An 18525-nucleotide genomic window follows, 5' to 3' on the forward strand; every position below is an offset into this window, starting at 1 on the left:
CCTGAGTCTTGTGGTCTTCTACTTGATAATACTTAACACCCCATGAGCGCCCTCCCCCCAACATTGATCTGTGTGTATGTGCGTGTGTGGTGTTTGTAGGGGGTTGGGTTGGGCTGGTGAGGATCTTTCTATTTTAGGGAGGTGTAAAAGAAGCAAACTCTGTAATATGATGGTTACTGCTTCTCAAGTGATGGTGAATGCAGAGCTGTTCTGTGGTTTGATTTAGCCTCACTACATAGAACTGGAAAAGAGGGGAAGTTTTTTGTGAAAAATCGTGTGTGTTCATAGAGGCCAGGGCTGCAAGACTGAAGAAGTGTGTTTCCCTGAAGAGAGATGGTGTGTTGGTGTTTCATATCATTTTGGGTGCATCCTTGCATGACGCTGTATGGCTGCATTAGACTAAAGTACCAATCTCCCCCATTGCATAACAACACCTTGTTTCCTACAGGATGCCACTGCCACCACCACAGCTCAGCCTGGGGTTATAGTAGTCCCCCTCCTCCAGGTTAATCCCGACAGACAGCAAGAAGGCAGCTCCAGCACTCCACCACCGCCTCTGGTTCCTTTCGGGCAAGGCTCCGTATTCCCTGAGACTGTTTCTTCTGGCTCACCCTTGACTTTTCCGACTCTAGACGATTTCATTCCCCCACATCTCCAGAGGGGTTTCCACCATAACCAAGCACCCTCTGCATCTGACACATTACCCTCTGTTTACCCAAAACTGCCATTCTTCTCATCACCACCTTCACTTGTCCCTCCAGTCACAGGGGCTTTGCACAGGGGCTCGAAGCCTGAAATCACTGGAGTCATCTCACATACAGTAAGCTTGCCAAGTACCCTCCTCGCCCTTTTCCTAAATTTGTATTCCTAGATTAAAATTACTTTCTCCTTGCAATACTAAACTTGAGAGAGGAGTGATGACTCACTCCCTGCCAGCAGCATGACAACTGAAACCTTGTTTACGTCCTAGTGCATGTGTGTTGCCTGCCTTGTGCAGCTTTGAACTTTCTATTGACTCCTCGCAACAATGTTTGACTGTCTCCCTTTGTGCTCATTCTACTAGGTGATGCACACCACAAGAGTCTTCAGAGGATTGTCTCAGAATAATGAATTCTGTAGAAACAGAATAGCTGTAACTAACTGATCTCTTCAGGCTCTTTTAATTGCATCCTTAATTATATTTCAATAATATTTAAAGCAGCAACAGCAGACCGGTTAAAGGTTAGGGCTGGTTTTCTGGCCACAAGACCATATATATGGTCTCTACACAAATCCCTGCCAAAATCAGTGTAAGATTGCTGCCAAGATCCAATGACCTACAAGCAATAATATCAGTTATGGACCTAAGAGTCTTCCAAGTGTGTAGGTACTATGGGGTAGGTTAGGAGGAGAGGATCTCTTCAGTTTGGAATTGCTTGTCTTTGAAAATTTTGAAGAATTCAATCTGCAACAGTTTTAATTTGCAATTTACTGTATTCTTCTTGGATTAGGTTCTGTTTCTCTTTAAATGCATCACCTGTTTAAAAAAGCCCTCAAGGGCAAGGAGGAAAAGCATCACTCAGAGTTGCAGAGGAGGCAAAAAGTACCTGACCCTCCTTGTACTGCAAGTCTCACAACCAACATTTTTTTTATGTTGTTGCTTGTAAGGACAAGTAAGAAGTTCAGCAGAACCCCCTTCTTATGACGATGCTTTATTCGCCCTCTCACTCTTTAGGGATCTTGCAAATAGATGTTGGGGGGCAGGGCGGGAAGAAAAAAACAACTAAGGATGATATTTTCAGAAGTTCTCAGCATTGGCGTTTCTGCTTCTGTTGAAATCTGTGGGTTTTTTTACTGCAAAGAACAATGAAAGTTTAGGGGATTCGGTATGTGGTGGGTTTTTTTTTTGTTTTCTCACTAATTTGTTTTTGTAATGAAGCCTATCTGCAGGCTCTAGAAAAAAATCAGCAGGCATCCAAATCAGAGATGAGCAGTGGAAATTTTCTTGTACCTGATTTTCATGAGATAAGAGTTTTGAAACATCTTCGGGCATGCCAACTTCAGGCATGTGGTCATAGAGATATTTTTTTTTTCCACAAGGATTTAAATGGTCTTCACTCACACACTTTGGTGACTTACCTGGGGCTGCTGAGCCTATCCTAATCTGACATCCCTCTTCTTTGAGGGGTTCTTTGTATTTTAGTTACTCAAGTGAAGCTCAAACACAACTTGCTCATACTTCCCACTCCCACTCCTTTTCCCGAATTTCATTGTTTGGAATATTATCACAGTCAGAAAAATGGGGCTGGATCTCTCTTTTAGGGACATCTATTTCTGAAGGCCATTGGTTCTTCTCTGTCCTCATTAAATGCCTATGGCCTGATCAGATGCTGCTTGGAACAAGATCACCACCATCCAGCAGCAGATGATTGTTCTTCCCTGTTTCCCCTCTAGGCTGGAGAGACTGTAGATGCTTGTTCTGATTACGGCCGATTCTCACTATGATTTATCTCTGAGCTCTGGTGCCAGCCCTCACTCTGGCCTCTGTTCAGCCCCCTACCTGGTCCTGTGAGTCTTTTCCCCTGACGCTAGTGAGTATGAAGGGCACAGAGTTGCACTTGGCCAGAAAAGCCAGGAGTAGGGATTCTTCTGGAGCAACATTCTCTGCATGTTCAGTTTTTTTTTTTATAGTGATGAAAATCCCCCTGAATGTGCAGCTCCATTTTACAGATCAGTGCTTGCAGCATTTCACTCAGACAGTGGAGTAGCAGGAGTGCAGAAATCTGGTATGCTGTTCCACACTCTTCTTTGTTTGGATGCTCGTTCCCCATTAACGATAATTGTGTGTCCAAATTCCTTGAGAATCTGTGAAAAATCTCAGCCTAAACTGGCGCACACAGTCTTAGTCATAGTGCACCAATAAAAGTATCCCTGGACTGAGATGTTTCAAAGATGAACTAGTTTTTAAAGTTTCCCTGCTGACACAGCCTATATTTCTACATAACAACCAGAGCTGTGATGATACCAGAGGTGGGTTTGAAATAAGTAAATAATGGAGCTGGATGGAGGACAAGAACAGCTTGCTATCCATGCTCCAGTGACAAAGCCACATTGAGTATCTTCCTTGCTAGAGTCCTACTTTTTATCCTATATACTGTTTTGTTTTTAAATTTAATTATTTTAATCAGGTAGGTGTCACACTGTCTCCTGAGTGATGGTGCTAGCCTTATTCCTTGGACCTTCCTTACCAAACCAGCTGCAGTAAAAATATTTCACTCCAGAATTGCATGAGTTTTGCATGTCTGACTTCTTGCTATGAAAGGAAGACTTCTAAAACAAATGTTTGTGTATGTACATATCAGGGGGAAGGTGTCTGCATCTTTCCCCTCCAAACAGATCTGCTCATTTCTGGCACCCTGTGTTTGCTCCAGAGAGTCTGCTGGATGAATTTAGTGCCTCCTTTTGGGGTTGGAGTTGTGAAACCCAACACCAAATAATTATAGTACCGCCTTAGCAAACTAATTGCATTAACAACGAGCAGGGTACATACAAGGAGCAGGGTAATGCTCATGCTTATGCCTTTTTTTACTAAAATTTGCTGTGATTATGCTTCTCATTCAGCTCAAAATGTTTGTGGTTTTTTTTCCAGATTTTCCCAGTGTAGCAGCCTGGTGCATGTCACTAACGATGTGTTGGTCTCCTTTTCAGGACTCAAGTCCTGTGCTAAGTGAAGTGCCCCAGCCTGGCACTGGCACTGACTATCCAATCTCCTTCACTTCAATCAACAAGTCTTCCTCTGCATATCCCTCTACTACAATCGTCAATCCCACTATTGTCCTTTTGCAGCACAATCGAGGTAAGGAGACTTGCATATTGATATTTGTGGCTCAAACCAAGCAACCTGGTATGCTATAAGGAACTGGAGAATGTGTTTGCCATAAACAATTAAGTCTAAACTAAGAGCTAACAAAGCTACCTCCACAAGGATATAGTGACTGGAGCAGAGAATAGGCAAGTAAGAGGTTAGAGGCGTGGGACAATGTCTACTTTTTCTAATTAGAACCTGTGGATCAGAAGCCACTCTGAGGCTGGGGGAGAGGCTTATAGCTGGGCTGTGTACATATGGATAAGTTATTACAGGGTAACAACTTATTCCCCATCAGGTGGTCTGGCATGGTAGAAAAGTGTGTATGTGCTCACCTCGTTGTCAGTAGAAGCCAAGGTAGCTTGAAGTAGGTTCTCCCTATCTGGAAAAGTGAGTGTCTTACTTCTTGGTTACTGCGGTGTGAAAGCAGTTGTATTTTCAGTTACTGTGAAATAGATTTGGCCTCTGAATTCTCAGCAAAATTTACCCAATAGTAAATAATCTGTTTGTCTGTAAGTTTAAATATGGCAATTTGTTCCTCTGTCCCAAACTGGATCAATTCAGACTAATACTGCAGTAGTCCTTGAGCACTGGTTTTGCAGATGAACAAAACAACCATGTTGGAGCACTCTTGTGTTTACTAGTCTAAGCCTTTCTCTGCCTCACAGCAGCTCTCTCTGAATGGATAGTTGCATCTCTTTGCCTCTGGCATTAGAGGGAAACTTTGCTTCTTGTTTTCTTTCTCCTGATGGCTGGCATTACCTCAGCCTCCCGGTTCATTGTGCTTCACTAAAGTCCGTAGCTTATAAAAGGGTCATACAGGTGCAGACCTACTTGCCTTGGTTTCTAGCAGACTTAGGAATCTCCAAGACAGGCAGATTCCAATCTACAGTGCAAGGTCTGTACTCCTCATATTGTAGTCATTCTAGTTACAGGCATGCATTGATGTGCTCCTCTGCAGCCTCACATGTATTTTTTTTTTTTCAGTGCCTTTTTAAAACAGACTTCAGTCTTTGATCCTGAAGATAGCGTCCTCACTGCAGCCCAGCTGATTATAAGTGTAATGAATGGGTTATCTCTCCTTTTTTTGCCAGTATCTGAAGCAGTTTTGCTTACGTGCTTCTGAGTGAGGGTGTCTGGATTCCTCAGCTGCTTCAAGAGGAGAAAATATTATTTGAGGCAGCCTTTTTGGTCTCAAAGCTTTTGTTTACTTTCTTGAGGTGGCATACTCATTTGGTTGGTTTGCATATTGAATCTGGAGCATTTCAGTGTGTACCACACTAGGATATTTTATCTCTGTAGATTTTAAGAACGCTAGAGACAAATCTTTATAATATGATCATCCATACATACTCGCTCTGAGACAACAGATGTCAGAGTGTTCTGTTGACTAATTACCTTCACAGTTAACAGTTTGTCCTGTGTGAATGTCTTGCCCCTCTGACCATTAGCACTCATGATACTGAATCCTGATAGACTGAAGAGCCTTCTCTCGTCACATTTTTGTTGACTGTGATATAGATCATGGCCTGATAAGCAACTTGGTTGAGTGTGTGAAGTATTTCCTTCTAATACATGATTTTCAGCCTTTATTAGTCAAACTTGTAATTTGCAAGAATCATACAGAACTGACTTGACAAGGCATCTTAGTCATAAATCTGTATTGACTGACATTGCATATGTCATACTATGTTTTTATTCGTAAAATCCCATGTAAGTCGTTGCAATTTTTTTCTGGCATTATTGTCAACTTGACAGACAGATGTCCCAGACATCATACTAATGCTTTTTGAACGTTGTCACAACATTTGCTTTCATCCTTGTCCTGTGGAGTTTCCTTTGTTTTCCAAGACATACTGAGGATGAATGTTAATTGTCCAGTGAGCTACTCTCTCCATAACTGCTCTGTTTAGAGCAGAAAACTGCTCTAACGCTCTTCAGTACGGTTTATACAAATGTGTTAAGTTTCAAGCATCTGACCTCAGTTGTTATCATTTGGCATAGTCCTTAGTTACTGTTGAAGTGGAAAGTATTTCTCCATCAGGCAGGAGGACGTCAGAATATTATTTTTTTTCAAATGCAGAATGGAAATAGTAATCAGATGTGTCATCTTTTCTGCTCTCTTATTAACAGTTCCACTGTGCCTATTTGGTAAAAGAACAAGATCATTGCTGCGTTTCTGTTTATTCTCCATGAACCTCAAAACCTATTTTTGAATCTCTGAGACATTCTGTTAATTCCTTTACTTCCTTTGTCATTTTCGTTCACTTCACAGTGTCTGGTGCCTACTCATAAGTATGCATTTTCTTACTTTTTCCATCTTGTTATCTATTGGGGGTTTCTTACAGTTCCTTATGCTACCCTTCCTATCTAGGCTTTATCCAAGCACAGCATCAAGGTTTATTTTTTGCTAACTCAGTGTTTTTTAAATGATTCTCATATCTTAGTTATCTATTACATCTCTGTCCTGGCTGACATGATTCATATTTGGTTTCATCTTTATGGACCTTATCTATTCAAACCTGGTTTGGTCTCATGACATATGACAAATTGTTAAAAGGTTATGAGCCACCTTCGGCTGAATGGTTAATTATGTTTTGTGCTGAAATCAATTACTTCATGTCAAGATGAGGTTTAATATAAATTCCTGTTGTGTACTATGAAATACCCTCTGAATTAGAAATTTCAAGGTCATTTTCGTGCTTGAAGTCAGAGATCTCCAGTAGTTTAGTTAGTCTTCAAGGTGGATAATGTGACTTTCATCTCCTCACTGAATTATTGATTGATTTTTAAGGAGCTGGTTATCTTATTCTCTGGAGTGACTGTTGCAGTAGACATCACCAACTGTCCTATCTTATGTTTTATCTGCTAGTTCATCTGTAAGCATGTAAGACCCTTTGATTTGGACCTGTCAGAGACTTAGAAACAGGTAATGGCATTTGAAGCACAGAAACTACACTATATCCTTTTTTTGTCTGCTTGATCTTACTCAGTTGTGATAACAGAGCTCAGAATTTTTTCTACTGGATTTCAGTAATACCAACTCAATAAGATTTATGCTTATAAACCAGTCATTTCAGATCCTCTTGTTCATTCCTAGTACTAAGGTAAGAATTTCTTCCCTTCATATCTGCTGGTGTCTTGATTAATTTTCTTTTTGACGCCTTTATTTTGCACTAAACGTGTACTCAAATACTTGTTTCCTCTTCCCCTTTTCTTACTGGTTTCAAGTCTCGGTCTCCCCCAGTGCTCCCTCCTCTGGGGACTCTGAAGGCATCTGTAGTCATTCCTTCACTGTTGCCAGCAGTTATATTCCTCTGCTCAACTCTTTCTTTGGGAAACCTGCAAGTTCTTGGCCTTTGCTCACAGTCCCAGAACACAAGATGGAGAATGAAAGCCTCCGTGAGCTGGTGTGTGCCTGGGGCTGCAACCTGTCTCTGGTCAGACAGGACGGTGCAATAGCAGAGACCTCCTGCTCCTGCTTCTGTCTGTCAGCAGCTCTTTCCTAGTCAGAAACACAAGTGAAAAGGCATAGTCCTCTTCATGTAAAAAGTTTGGTTGTGGTTTGGTTTTTTTTTTTGATGAAAAGTCTATTCATCCATGATATTTTTTTCTCTGTGGTGGAAGAGATAGGAAAGAGCTCTCAAGTGTCGATTCTTTAAAACACATGCTTTGTCAGGAGACCTTAGTGACTGAATCCAGTTCTGCTTAGTGAAGGTGATGGCTGAAGCTGAGACCATCCTCACTCCCATCTTTTCTCCTAACACACCAGCCTGCTCCTGGTGGTGGGCTTAGAAGAGTGAACCCTGTGGCAGGTGGTTCCCATCTACTTTTCAGGTTCGGATTGCTAATATTTCCTTTTCTCTGTTGCACGTAAGGGTTTGTTTCATATGTTGACAGCTGTCATGTGACAGTAATGCACAGGAGCAGCTTGCCGTTGGTGGTTAGTGGAGCAGAAGTGCTGGGGTTAAAGAACAAAGTCCATAGATACTGGTGAAGGAGCTGCACTTAGTGAGAAGGGATATAAATTTCCCTTGCTGAAGCTGATCCACTTATTACACATATCTAGTGAAGGTGGGTTCTGCTGGCAAACAGCGGATGACCGGAGCATTGTTAGCTACTGCAGACTTGCTTGGCAAGTGTCCCACGCCACCCCAAAGCACAGGTATTTCTTGGACAGGCATTGCATGACATGGTTTGTTATGAATGTATAACAGGTGTGATTAATATATTAAAGTTTTGAAATCTTTGCATTAACAATGGGAGCTTTCAAGAGTGTTTGTATTTTGTATGTCAGTAAAATAGATTATTTTCAAATGGCTTTAATGCTTTAAATGAAGGGACTAATTGCTAGGGAGTAGAAAGAGCAGAGAACAGAGTGCTAAGAATTCTTGGTTTATTCTGAGCCATGGCTTGGGCAAGTCATTTGAGCATCCCTTTAGAAAGCAGCTGTGAGCGTCAGCTTTCGGGTGGTCAAATGTTCCAGTCTGAGAACTCAGTAATGAGGAACTGTAAACCAAGGGGACCATTCTGAGAATCAAAGCCTTAACCAAGCTGTATCTGTGGCTCAGTAGTACGTGGTGAGACTCGGCAATCACAATGACTTGGTCTTTTCCTATATCCCTTTGAAATGCTACAGCATTATTGTTTGAAAATGTACTTCATGGTAATGGTTACAGAGTTAGTTGTTAAGTTGTTTGTGAATCTTCACTGTTTTTCAAATTGTCTGCTGCCCAACTTTTTTATCCTCTGGTGTTAAGAAAAAAAAATTTAAAAAATTTTAAGTTGTTCTTTGCAAATGTCTTGGTCACTGCATCGTGAGTTTTATATTATTCCACAAGGCTCTACCATGGAGAGGGGACTGTGAGCTGTCACTTTGGCAGGGTATTTGAAAACAGACTCTCTCCAGCAGCTGCTGCCATTCTGTCTACAGTGTATTTCTTGCCACTCAGAAATGCAGCACCAGAGCACTTGCTGTTTATGTCTCACACGTTTGTTCTGTATTTCTTTTTGTTTTGTTTCTTCCTTTACCACAGAACAGCAAAAAAGGCTTAGTAGCCTGGCAGGTATGATGTGAAAGGTCTGCTACCTCCCAGCTGCTGCCTCTGCTGGAGCAAAGCTGCTGCTTTGTTAGCTTATGGAGTACCTTTAGCAAACACACTTCCCAGGAACTGCAAAGGAATGAGTATAAATATTTGTCCTGGCTTAGCCCAGGTCACTGAATGTTTGATTCCAGTCTTTTCTCCCAATGCTACCTGTGTGGCCACATGTGAATATACTTGAACCCTAAATTGTCTGTTCCTCCTAAGTCATAAAGATTTACATAAAATCTGATTGTACCACTTGACTTTTGGGCCTGCCTTTTGAGCATTTTAGGTTTATTCTCTTGGGGCATATTCTCAAGTTCCTCTACACAGCCATTAAAATTAGTCTTGCTTGTGGTGAGGGGGGAGGAAGAGAAATAAAAATCAGTATTGACGTGAGTCAAGGAACAGAGGTATTTGTGCCAGATGTCAATAAATAAATGATAAAATTGTAGTATGTGAGTATGCATGTGTACTGCCACCCTTCTCTTCCTGGGCAGCTTTCTGCTCTTGTAGTGAGTATGAGTCTCTCCTTGAAGGAACAACAAGCTGTTTTGCTGTTCATCTTTCCCTCCACACACCCCAAATAGAAGTAGCTCAGTCTGCAGTGGGCATTATAGGAACAGCACATTATGCACCTGCTTATGCATATTATTTTTCTTTGGTTATGGCCATGTAGAGGTAGAAGAGAACAGAGTCACAGAGAGCGCCTAAGGAATTTAAATACCTCAAGTAGAAACACGGGGAAGCCAATAGTGCTGTTGGGCTGCTGCGAGGGCCCTGGACTAGCAGAGTGTGTCCTGTGGGGCTGACATCTGCCCCTGAGGCAGCTGCTGACCTGGTCCAACCTCCTTCACCTGTGACACCAGCCTGTCCCTCCTCTGTGCTGCAACCCTGCTGAGGTGACAGTCTCGGCTCCTTCCCTTAGTGCAGGTGTTATCTTACCGAACACACTTGGCTGCGAGTTTAATGCTTGCTTGCAAGTTTGGACAGAGGTTTCCTGTTGGTTTTTCCTTTCACAAGGTGTTTCCCTTAATTAACAGAAACTCTTATGTTTTCTAGACTAGAACAGTTTGCTACAGCCCAGATGATTCTTGGTCTGGAGGAGTAAAGCACATTGTGGCATAGCTGGGTCTGCACCTGCTCTCAGTGTGCCAAAACAACCACAAAAGCTGTGGGCTACCAGCTCTCCCCCTGCATTTTATAATACGTTCTCTTGATCACAGCAGTAAAACTCTCATGCTGTGCAATCCCCGGTACTGCTGCTGTTCTTGTGAAAGGGTGGCATGGGTGTGCTGACTGGTGCAGTCTGCTTATTTGGGCAATTAGGCACCAGCTTTGGCTCTCTGATTTTTAAATACCTCAAAGCCTGGTATATAAACTCTTTTGAAATGATGGGAGCTGCATGGCAAATATAATACATTAGTGTGACGTTTAGCCATTGTTCTCAAAGTTGTAGGGTATTGTAGGAAATCTATGGTGAAAGATGTCTGCTTTAGTTCCTACCTCTGTAAAGACACCCATGCAGCAGGTGTCTGTGTTTGTGGTATCAGCTGGGCAGCCAAACTGGAAGAGGCTGAAGTGTTCCTCTTGGCCGAGTTCTGTGGTGCTGGGAACCTGGCAGGATGTGCAGGGAGGGCTTGCCCTAATACCACTCATGCTGGCAGACAGGCCTGCCTGGTCTTCAGGTGTTAGCCCAGCACCTTCGACCAGTTCTAAGTGTACTCTAAAAAGTGCTTTTGAAAACTCCTGCAAAATACATTTAACTGGCTGGTAGATTTTCCCCCTGGCTATGCCATCCTACATAGCTCCCAAACCTTCATATTAAGATGCGAATTCATGGTTGGGGAATGGCTGGCACAGGCCAGATGGTGGGTTTTATTTTTGTTAAATCATCAAAATAAAGATTTTGCTTAGAATCATGGCTGTGGCACTGGGAAAACAGATTGTGATACGTTTACCCTGTCATTTTATATCTATCTTAGGTTTTTTGAAGATTATCATTGTAGTTTCAGATGGGGTCTACCTGGCAAACAGCCAAATGCTTTCTCAGTGCATGGAGCTAGGGAACTGAAGAGAAATAAGATGTATTTACTAGTTCTGTTAAAAAAGATCTTTGTCACCTTCTCTGGCATTTAATTCTTTAGCCTGCAGAAAATGACTTTTCTAGACCAGAAGCTCAGGACTTGTAACATCAGCAGTGATGATAAGTAATGGAGGGAAGTTGTGACTTTTCCTAAAATTTCCATGCTCTCCACGTATCCTCATCCACATCCGAAAACCCACTTCCTTTTGACCTTCAGGATCTGCTTCTGGAGGCTTAGTAAGGAGTTTAGTAACGGGAATAGACTGAATATTTCCTACAAAATGGAGAGCCCTGTACACCAGGGACACAAAAGGCCAAAACACAGTGGACGCACATTCACAGGGAAGGGAAGTAGGTTGAAAATACTAAACAAGGATTTAATAGATGCTTTGCTCCATTTTGAACATTTATGAACGTTACTTGATTTTTCTTAAAGAGGAGGAACACCTAAAGTTTGATGATAATTTCAAACCAACCACTCAAACACAGATCTTCAACATACTGTGTTTTGCAGGACAGAATTGTGTTTGCTCAAGGTACCAACAGACCAATGCTGTGTTATGCACGAGCCTTTCCTCTGCTAAGTGCCCCTTTCAGATTTCTGCACATTTAATGGCTTTGGGCAGTATGGTTATGTGCATGTGAATAAACATCTCTTTCTTTCTCTTCAATGCATGCAGTGATGTAAAAATGATAGGACATGGCAAAGTCTTGATGAGGCAGACTGTAGAATCACAGATGTTTCCTCTCCAGAAAATTCACATACAAGAGGTCCTCAGCAGAGCCTAAGGGTTGTTGTGCTGCAGCTCTCCAGAGCATAGCAGAGCTTCAGAGCAGCTGAAGGAACCTCCCTGGGTTCCTTAGCCAGTGATGGTGCCTACTGCTACATATGGGTGTAAGCTGGGCACCATCAAGGAATTCCAGGTAGAAGCAAAGCAGTCTGGAGCAATTGGTTGTTTCCCTCAGTCTTTGTGCAGACTCATGTGCAAGAGGAATCATATATATGCTAAACAAGAGTGTAATTTGTTGTTTACAAACTCCGGTTAGGGTACAGAGTTGAATTGAAAGCATCACATACTGACTGTAACAAATGGGATTGTCAGGCAGGTGAGTGCAGGCTGTTTAAAATGTAGTGCCCCACTACCATGTAGGATGCTTGAAATCACCAGCAGGAAAAGATGTCTAGGAGACTGTGTTACTGATACTTTTTGATGAAGAATGAGATTGCAGAGTTACAAATTGGTCAAAAGACTTAAAAAAAAAAAAAAGAGTGCCAAACAGTTGTTTAAACAAAAATTTTCTGTTATCATACATACATGATGGCTGAAGCTGTCAGGAGGTGCACAAAGGTGGCCACTTGAGAGATGCTAGCCTGCTTTTGCTGGTATCAAACATTTTCATGGTAGGTTTCCTTCAGGCCAGATGCTAAGCAGAGCTAGCAGTCACACAGTCTGTCTCATCAACTACTTGCTAGGATTTTTTCCCTTAAAAAAGTGGAATACAGTGATGTGGTGAAATGCTGGGATGAGATAAGAATCCCCCATTTTAATTTCCAGATTCAGTGCCAGACAGACTAGTTTCTGATAAAGTTGATTCAGCATTCATACGGGACAAGCCAGTTCTGGAGGCAGTGCCAAGTGGGAAGAGGGCGATGGAGGAGAAGAGAAGCATTGTCAAGAGCCCTCAGCGCGTGGCTGATACCTCCGTCGATGATATTGGCATTCCACTGAGGGTAAGGCAATGCAAACGCTGGGCCAGATTCTGCCTGCACTGGGACTTGGGGCATTTGCTAAAGCTCCAGAGACTGTAGAGCTTTGAGGGAAGATATAATTCTAATTCCAATTTATTTTATTATTAACACTTCTCTTTGCTATCAATGACTTGTTTCAGCTGCCTCGGGGTGGGGAAATTAAAAATTAATATCTCTTTTCATTATATTTGAGAATATGCCTTCTCATTTCATTCACACCTAGCAGCTAAGGGACAGTTTTGTCTCATTTTAGACGTGTTAAAGGCAGATATCTCTTTTATACAACATATTTAAGTTTATTTAGTGTTGAGGAGAAATTATCATTAAATCATATAATCGATTATTAGTCTGTTATTAAAATTAGTATTGGAGTGACTTGAACTTTAACCTATCCATTGAATATTTAGGAAATCAGTATGTATAACTAAATTAGGCAAGGTGTCTACTTTTAAATGTCAAATCAAATTCATATGCAAAACCTTCCACACTATCTACAGTTCTGTACAAGTTATGACCTACCCCTGCAAAGCTGGTACATTAGTAGTAACTTGTGTGAAGCCCGTAGCTTCATTACATATGAGTTTATATATTTGAGTAAAATCACTTGTATTTTAAAGTATGAATTTCAAATAGCCTTGATTTTTAGGTAGTCAGTGATGATAAATGAAATAGGAAACAGAGTGTAAACATTTTGCATTGGAAGATTTACAAGAACTTTGAAAGGCTGGTAGAATTCATGGTTGTGATTATTTATGTGTATATTCATTTTCCCAATAGAATACTGACAGATCAAAGGACTGGTACAAGACAATGTTCAAGCAGATCCACAAGATAAATAGAGGTACTGTAACACAGATGTTTATTTATTTTAAAAGACCACCTTGATAATATTTTGTTTCATTCATGTGAAGAATTGTACTGGATGTTAAATAAAAGCATTTTGTGTTAACTACTGTTTGCTCTGCACCACAGAATTCAACCGATGTATTTAAAATCTCTGAAGTCAAAGGTGAGAGAACAGTGGATCCAAAGAAGGGTCTGAGTTGTTCTGAAAGGTGAACTGCAGTGCCCTCATGAGATCAAGAGTACTATTTGACATCAGAAAGTTGCTAGTAATTCTATACTTAAAGAAAATAGAACCCTGAACTCCAGTTATAGCAGATAGCCCCATTCCCACAGACTTCCAAAGGGTAGTAGGTTGTCATTGAAGCTGCTCTGTGTATAAGAGAAAACCTTTTACACTGTAAAGCATTAGTATCTGCATAATAAAGCTTGATTTGAAGCTCACTGAAACCAATGGAAAGGTTTCCATTGATGTCTGGTGAGTTCAGAATCTAAACTCTGCTTTTCCCAAACCTTGGATTTTCTTCTTTCAAAACCTAAAATTGTGGTGAGCTATTGCAAACTTCGTAGTGGTGCACTCTCAGGGAATCCCCTACTTCGGGGCACTTCTGTGCCTGGCTGCTGATACGTTCACGTTTGCTCTTCCATGTGAGAAATGGCTACAGCAGCATTTGCAAACTGAACCCTCTGAACAGGCTGACGTGCAGGCAAATGCAATTCAGAACTGCGCTTATATAATAAAACACCGAGCATGCAAAACTGGAGCTGTATTTGCCGCTGCAGGTGCTGTCGTGATGAGCTTTATGCATATATAGGCGTTGTGTGGTATTGGATGAAAGGAGAAAGAGTTGAGGTTTCCTAATCCCAGTGCTCCTAACAGAGGCTCCTCCGCTCAGCCAGAGCCTGTGTTCTGAGGGAGGAGGAGGAGTTCAGTCTCCTCAGCTTCCCGGATCTCTCGTAGGGCCTAGATAGGCAAAGCAGCAATGACTAAAGAGGCATCTGTGTGGTGTCGTGCTCGAACATCAGCACAAGAGGGACTGTTCTGCAGCTCTTATGGGTTCTTGTCTTGCCGTTCTTCCCCTTTAAATCTGTCCTTTCTGTTCTTTTTTGCAAATCATGTTCCTCTCCTTAGACACTCCTGAAGAAAACCCTTATTGCCCTACCTACATATTTCCTGAACTTCCCGAAATCCAGCAAAAAACTGAAGGTACCAGAAGTTTAGTCAGAGTATCTGTTGTCTTGTGCTTTGAGTTAACTCTACTGTAGCACCCTAATAGTAACTAGATTCAGGTTCTAGATATCCATTACCCGTGTGTTACACTGGCTGGGAATTTAATTATACCCAGTGTACATTCTTGTGTGATGCATAAAATAACTAAATCTTTGCTAATTCATTAATCTTTTTTCAAAGTATGATGCCATTTACTCTAGTATTATTAAAGTAGGCAATAAAACCATGCGGTGATAGGAAATTGGGGGATGAAGCAGAACCTCCATTTCACTGTGGATAGTCTCAAAATCCACTGCTTTTCTCTGCTGCAGAAGACAATCCTTATTCTCCTACATACCAGTTTCCTGCGTCTACTCCTAGTCCTATCTCTGAAGGTAATAATAAAGGACCATATCTATTTTTCTGCACAATTGCTGCCTTATCCATTTATTTTCTTCCTGGGGTGTTTTCTAGTTGCTGAGCATTATGCTGCCTCATAATGATTTGCTGCACTCTAAGCGTTGCCTTGACTGTATGATGCCTTTTTGGCTTTGCAGTGCTCTTCTGGCTTTGTAACTAGTATTCAACTAATGCTACAGACTTGGGGTTTGCTTGGTTTTATGTGCTTATCGGTTGTACTTAGCGGTGTGTGTGCAGTGATTATTTAACATGCTTAGAATGCTGACTTACATGTAGAGATGTGGTTTAAATGAGATTTCTTCCACCCCTCTTTCAGCTCAATACACTTCATTAATTATTTACTTTTGGTTTTGAATATTAACACAGTATGAGGGCCAGACCCAAAATGCCACTGAAGTTTATTGGTGAAAAGGTTGCTTGCTTCAGTGGATTTTGGTTCAGTCCCTCAGTATAGTCTTTTAAAGTAAATGTAACTTGGTAATGTAGGTTCAGGGCTGGCCTTAGGTGCACTTGGCGTATCTAGGCAAAGACAGAGTTTGGCAGTCTCATCAGCATATTTTGCAACTTGAAATAACACTGTCTTTGCCTTATCCTCTTCGTGTGGTCAGCACATTCCTTTAAACTACATGTACAAACCAGGATGCTTTGCAGTCATGTTTCAGAGATGGTGAAATATTATCTATTGAAGTGATAATCCTGTAACTGTGTGCATATGCATGAAAACACTTATATATGAGAAACACTGGAATCCACTGCACACATTGGATCATTGGATATACAGACGTCTCTTGATTGGCAAATTGTTGATGGTGGCAGCCTTGTTGACTCGGTGCTTTGGTATCGCTTTTGATCCTGCAGTTTAGGAACTTGCCTACTTAGCCTGTGCCTCAAGCCAGCCCTGATGAGACTAGTAATTTATATTTACATATAATTAATTCAATGTTTATATTAAACACCTGGTGGGTACTGTGTAAGAATACAGCACACAGTAGGGGTTCTAGCTGAGATGCTCAAAGATGACTAGGAAATGTAAGGTGCATTTCACTATTAAAAGGAGTGCAGACGAGTGTCATACAGGTACCTAAGATACTTGCTCATTTCTTGGTGAAACCCACAGGTGAAGAGACCTGTCTTGCAAATCATAATGCAGTGTAAATTATTTTTTATTGACAGAATGGTATGTGGGTACGGACAGATAGCAACAGAGACCAAATAACTAGTTGATAAAGGAGTTTTACAGAGATTCACTTTTATTGTTTGTAATGAAGTTTGAAAATACATTTTACTGTTCTCTGAACTGATGTACTTTGCAAAACTAATGATGATAATATGTTAAGAATCTGATTTCCCGTAAATGTCTCCTATGAGCTTACAAAAGTGCATATGAAAATAATTTCCTGGTTTAGGTAGTTGAAATTTTATTGGACCAAACATTTATTCGTTATTCTTAATACAATGGGAAATGTTTCTGTAATATATTCTTGGATTCTTTCCTTGATAAGGAATCCAGACTGTCTGATGATGTAGATAGGTTGGAGTGCATGTTTCATGTTTGGAAAACATTTCAAAGTGATATACTCAACTGCAAAGTGTTTATGCAAAAATGGATGAAAGCCTCAATTTCATACAATCAGTGTCAGAGTTTGGATATCCTAGAAACATCAAGATTTGCCCCCTCCCGCCCCCCCCAAACTACTTTTGGAGTCTAAGGGTACTGAAATGTAGAGATTTTGACCAACCCTTTTAAAAAAACCAAAAATCTGCAGGTTCTGTAGGAACTAGAGGGGAAAGGTCTCTTCTTGCTAGAGGAATCAGATTTTAAAACTACAAGTTGTGATACTCTGCTCCATTAAGGAGAGTCCCACAGATAAAATGCAGCTCTGAGGACCAGGAAACATTGTTTTAATGCTCACCTCTGATTTACTCTTTAAGCTTTATTGAGTCATTCCAGATTTCTGTGTTTCAGTATTCAGTAAAAGGGAAGAAATGTACACACTCTTCTTCATAAGATGCTTGAAGAGACAGAACTTACCTGTTCTCCTTATTATTGTAGATATTAGAATATTAGTAATTGTAAAATAGCACTTATCTGCAGTGATTTTTTTTCCTATATGATTTTGCTGTCTGATGAGCTATAATATTGACATTTCTCTTCAAGTAAGTAACTATTCTTTTTCATTATTCACCAGCACTAAATAATACTATGAGAGTTGAATGGCTGTGAAGATAGTTTTAGACATTTGTTCATCTGTACTTGTAGGGACAGAGAGTTTTGAGATTTACCAACTATTTTACTATCTGAATAAACCCATCTTTTATATAGGAATATAAATAAATTTTGTCAGCAATTCAGTGTAGTAACATTAAAGAAATTAATATTTGTTTTCTGTCATTTAAGTTGAAAATATGGAAATCAGCTTGAAGATTGACCTTCTCTATTTTTTAAAACAAAGGTTACGATAAGCACGGTAGAGTCAATAACCACCTGTTTGAAACTTAAAGTTTCCAATACATTGACAGAGAGGACTCAACTGAGGGGCTAGAAGTTAAGGTTTCTTTGAGCCTTCCTGAAAGGCTTGATTAAGCCTAGAGTGCAGTTTCAGGTCAGCTGTGCTAGCCAGATTGTTTTTTCCAGCAGATGAGATTGGCTGTAGCAACTGATTGATGTCCTCCTTGAGAGAAGAGCTGAAAATTGTTTCCATCTGTTGATCGGCATCACTAAATTCACATAGCACCTTTTTAGTATGTTCTTTTCTTATCTAGCTTCATCCTGTCTTTTTCTGTCACTTTCAGTGGTTTCTTCACAGAGGCATTAGTAATACCTTTGCTCGCAGTTCTAATTGCGGTCACTGTATTGTACTTCCCTGTATTTTGTCTTGGAAGTCCTGCAGATGTCTCATATAGACATCCCTGCAAGTTTGAGCCCGCAGCAGCAGCGAGAAGTGGTGGGCCTGTGGGTCCAGTTTTCAGGTCTTATCCCAGCTCCCCTTGCTACTACCTGTAGTTCATTGAGGATTCATTCCAAAGCTGTAGAAGATGGTGGAAAGGTACTGCTAGAATTTTGATCAAGTCAAAGCCTCTCTGGCTGTCACCTGTGGAGTGGGAAGTGGTAATGCTGCCATCCTCCCATCTTCTTTTGGGACACATCTGCCTTATGTGCTACAGTACCATGGTATCTGTCATCAAGGCAGGATATGGTTCCATGGCCCAGGTCAGCAGTTGTGTCCTGGAAACTATATTGGTGTGTTGTTGCAGCGCAGCACTTCTGTTAATAAAGTTGTTCAGCTT

General features: G+C 41.0%; 1 protein-coding gene across 50 annotated transcripts in view; it reads left to right on the forward strand.

The window, feature by feature from the left end:
* The window catches only part of SORBS1 (sorbin and SH3 domain containing 1), a 171193-nt gene that overhangs the window by 113100 nt on the left and 39568 nt on the right, over window positions 1-18525 (forward strand). For 28 of the 50 annotated variants that reach the window (XM_071811855.1, XM_071811857.1, XM_071811858.1 and 25 more), the window contains 7 exons: window positions 449-820; window positions 3688-3835; window positions 8881-8910; window positions 12571-12746; window positions 13542-13605; window positions 14740-14814; window positions 15150-15212. In XM_071811855.1, coding sequence (XP_071667956.1) covers window positions 449-820; window positions 3688-3835; window positions 8881-8910; window positions 12571-12746; window positions 13542-13605; window positions 14740-14814; window positions 15150-15212 — 928 coding nt within the window. The remainder of the gene's footprint in view (window positions 1-448; window positions 821-3687; window positions 3836-8880; window positions 8911-12570; window positions 12747-13541; window positions 13606-14739; window positions 14815-15149; window positions 15213-18525) is intronic. The other 22 variants (XM_071811864.1, XM_071811869.1, XM_071811870.1 and 19 more) reach the window with 4 other exon arrangements.

This window comes from Patagioenas fasciata, chromosome 8, assembly GCF_037038585.1.
Source record: "Patagioenas fasciata isolate bPatFas1 chromosome 8, bPatFas1.hap1, whole genome shotgun sequence".
NCBI lineage: Eukaryota > Metazoa > Chordata > Aves > Columbiformes > Columbidae > Patagioenas > Patagioenas fasciata.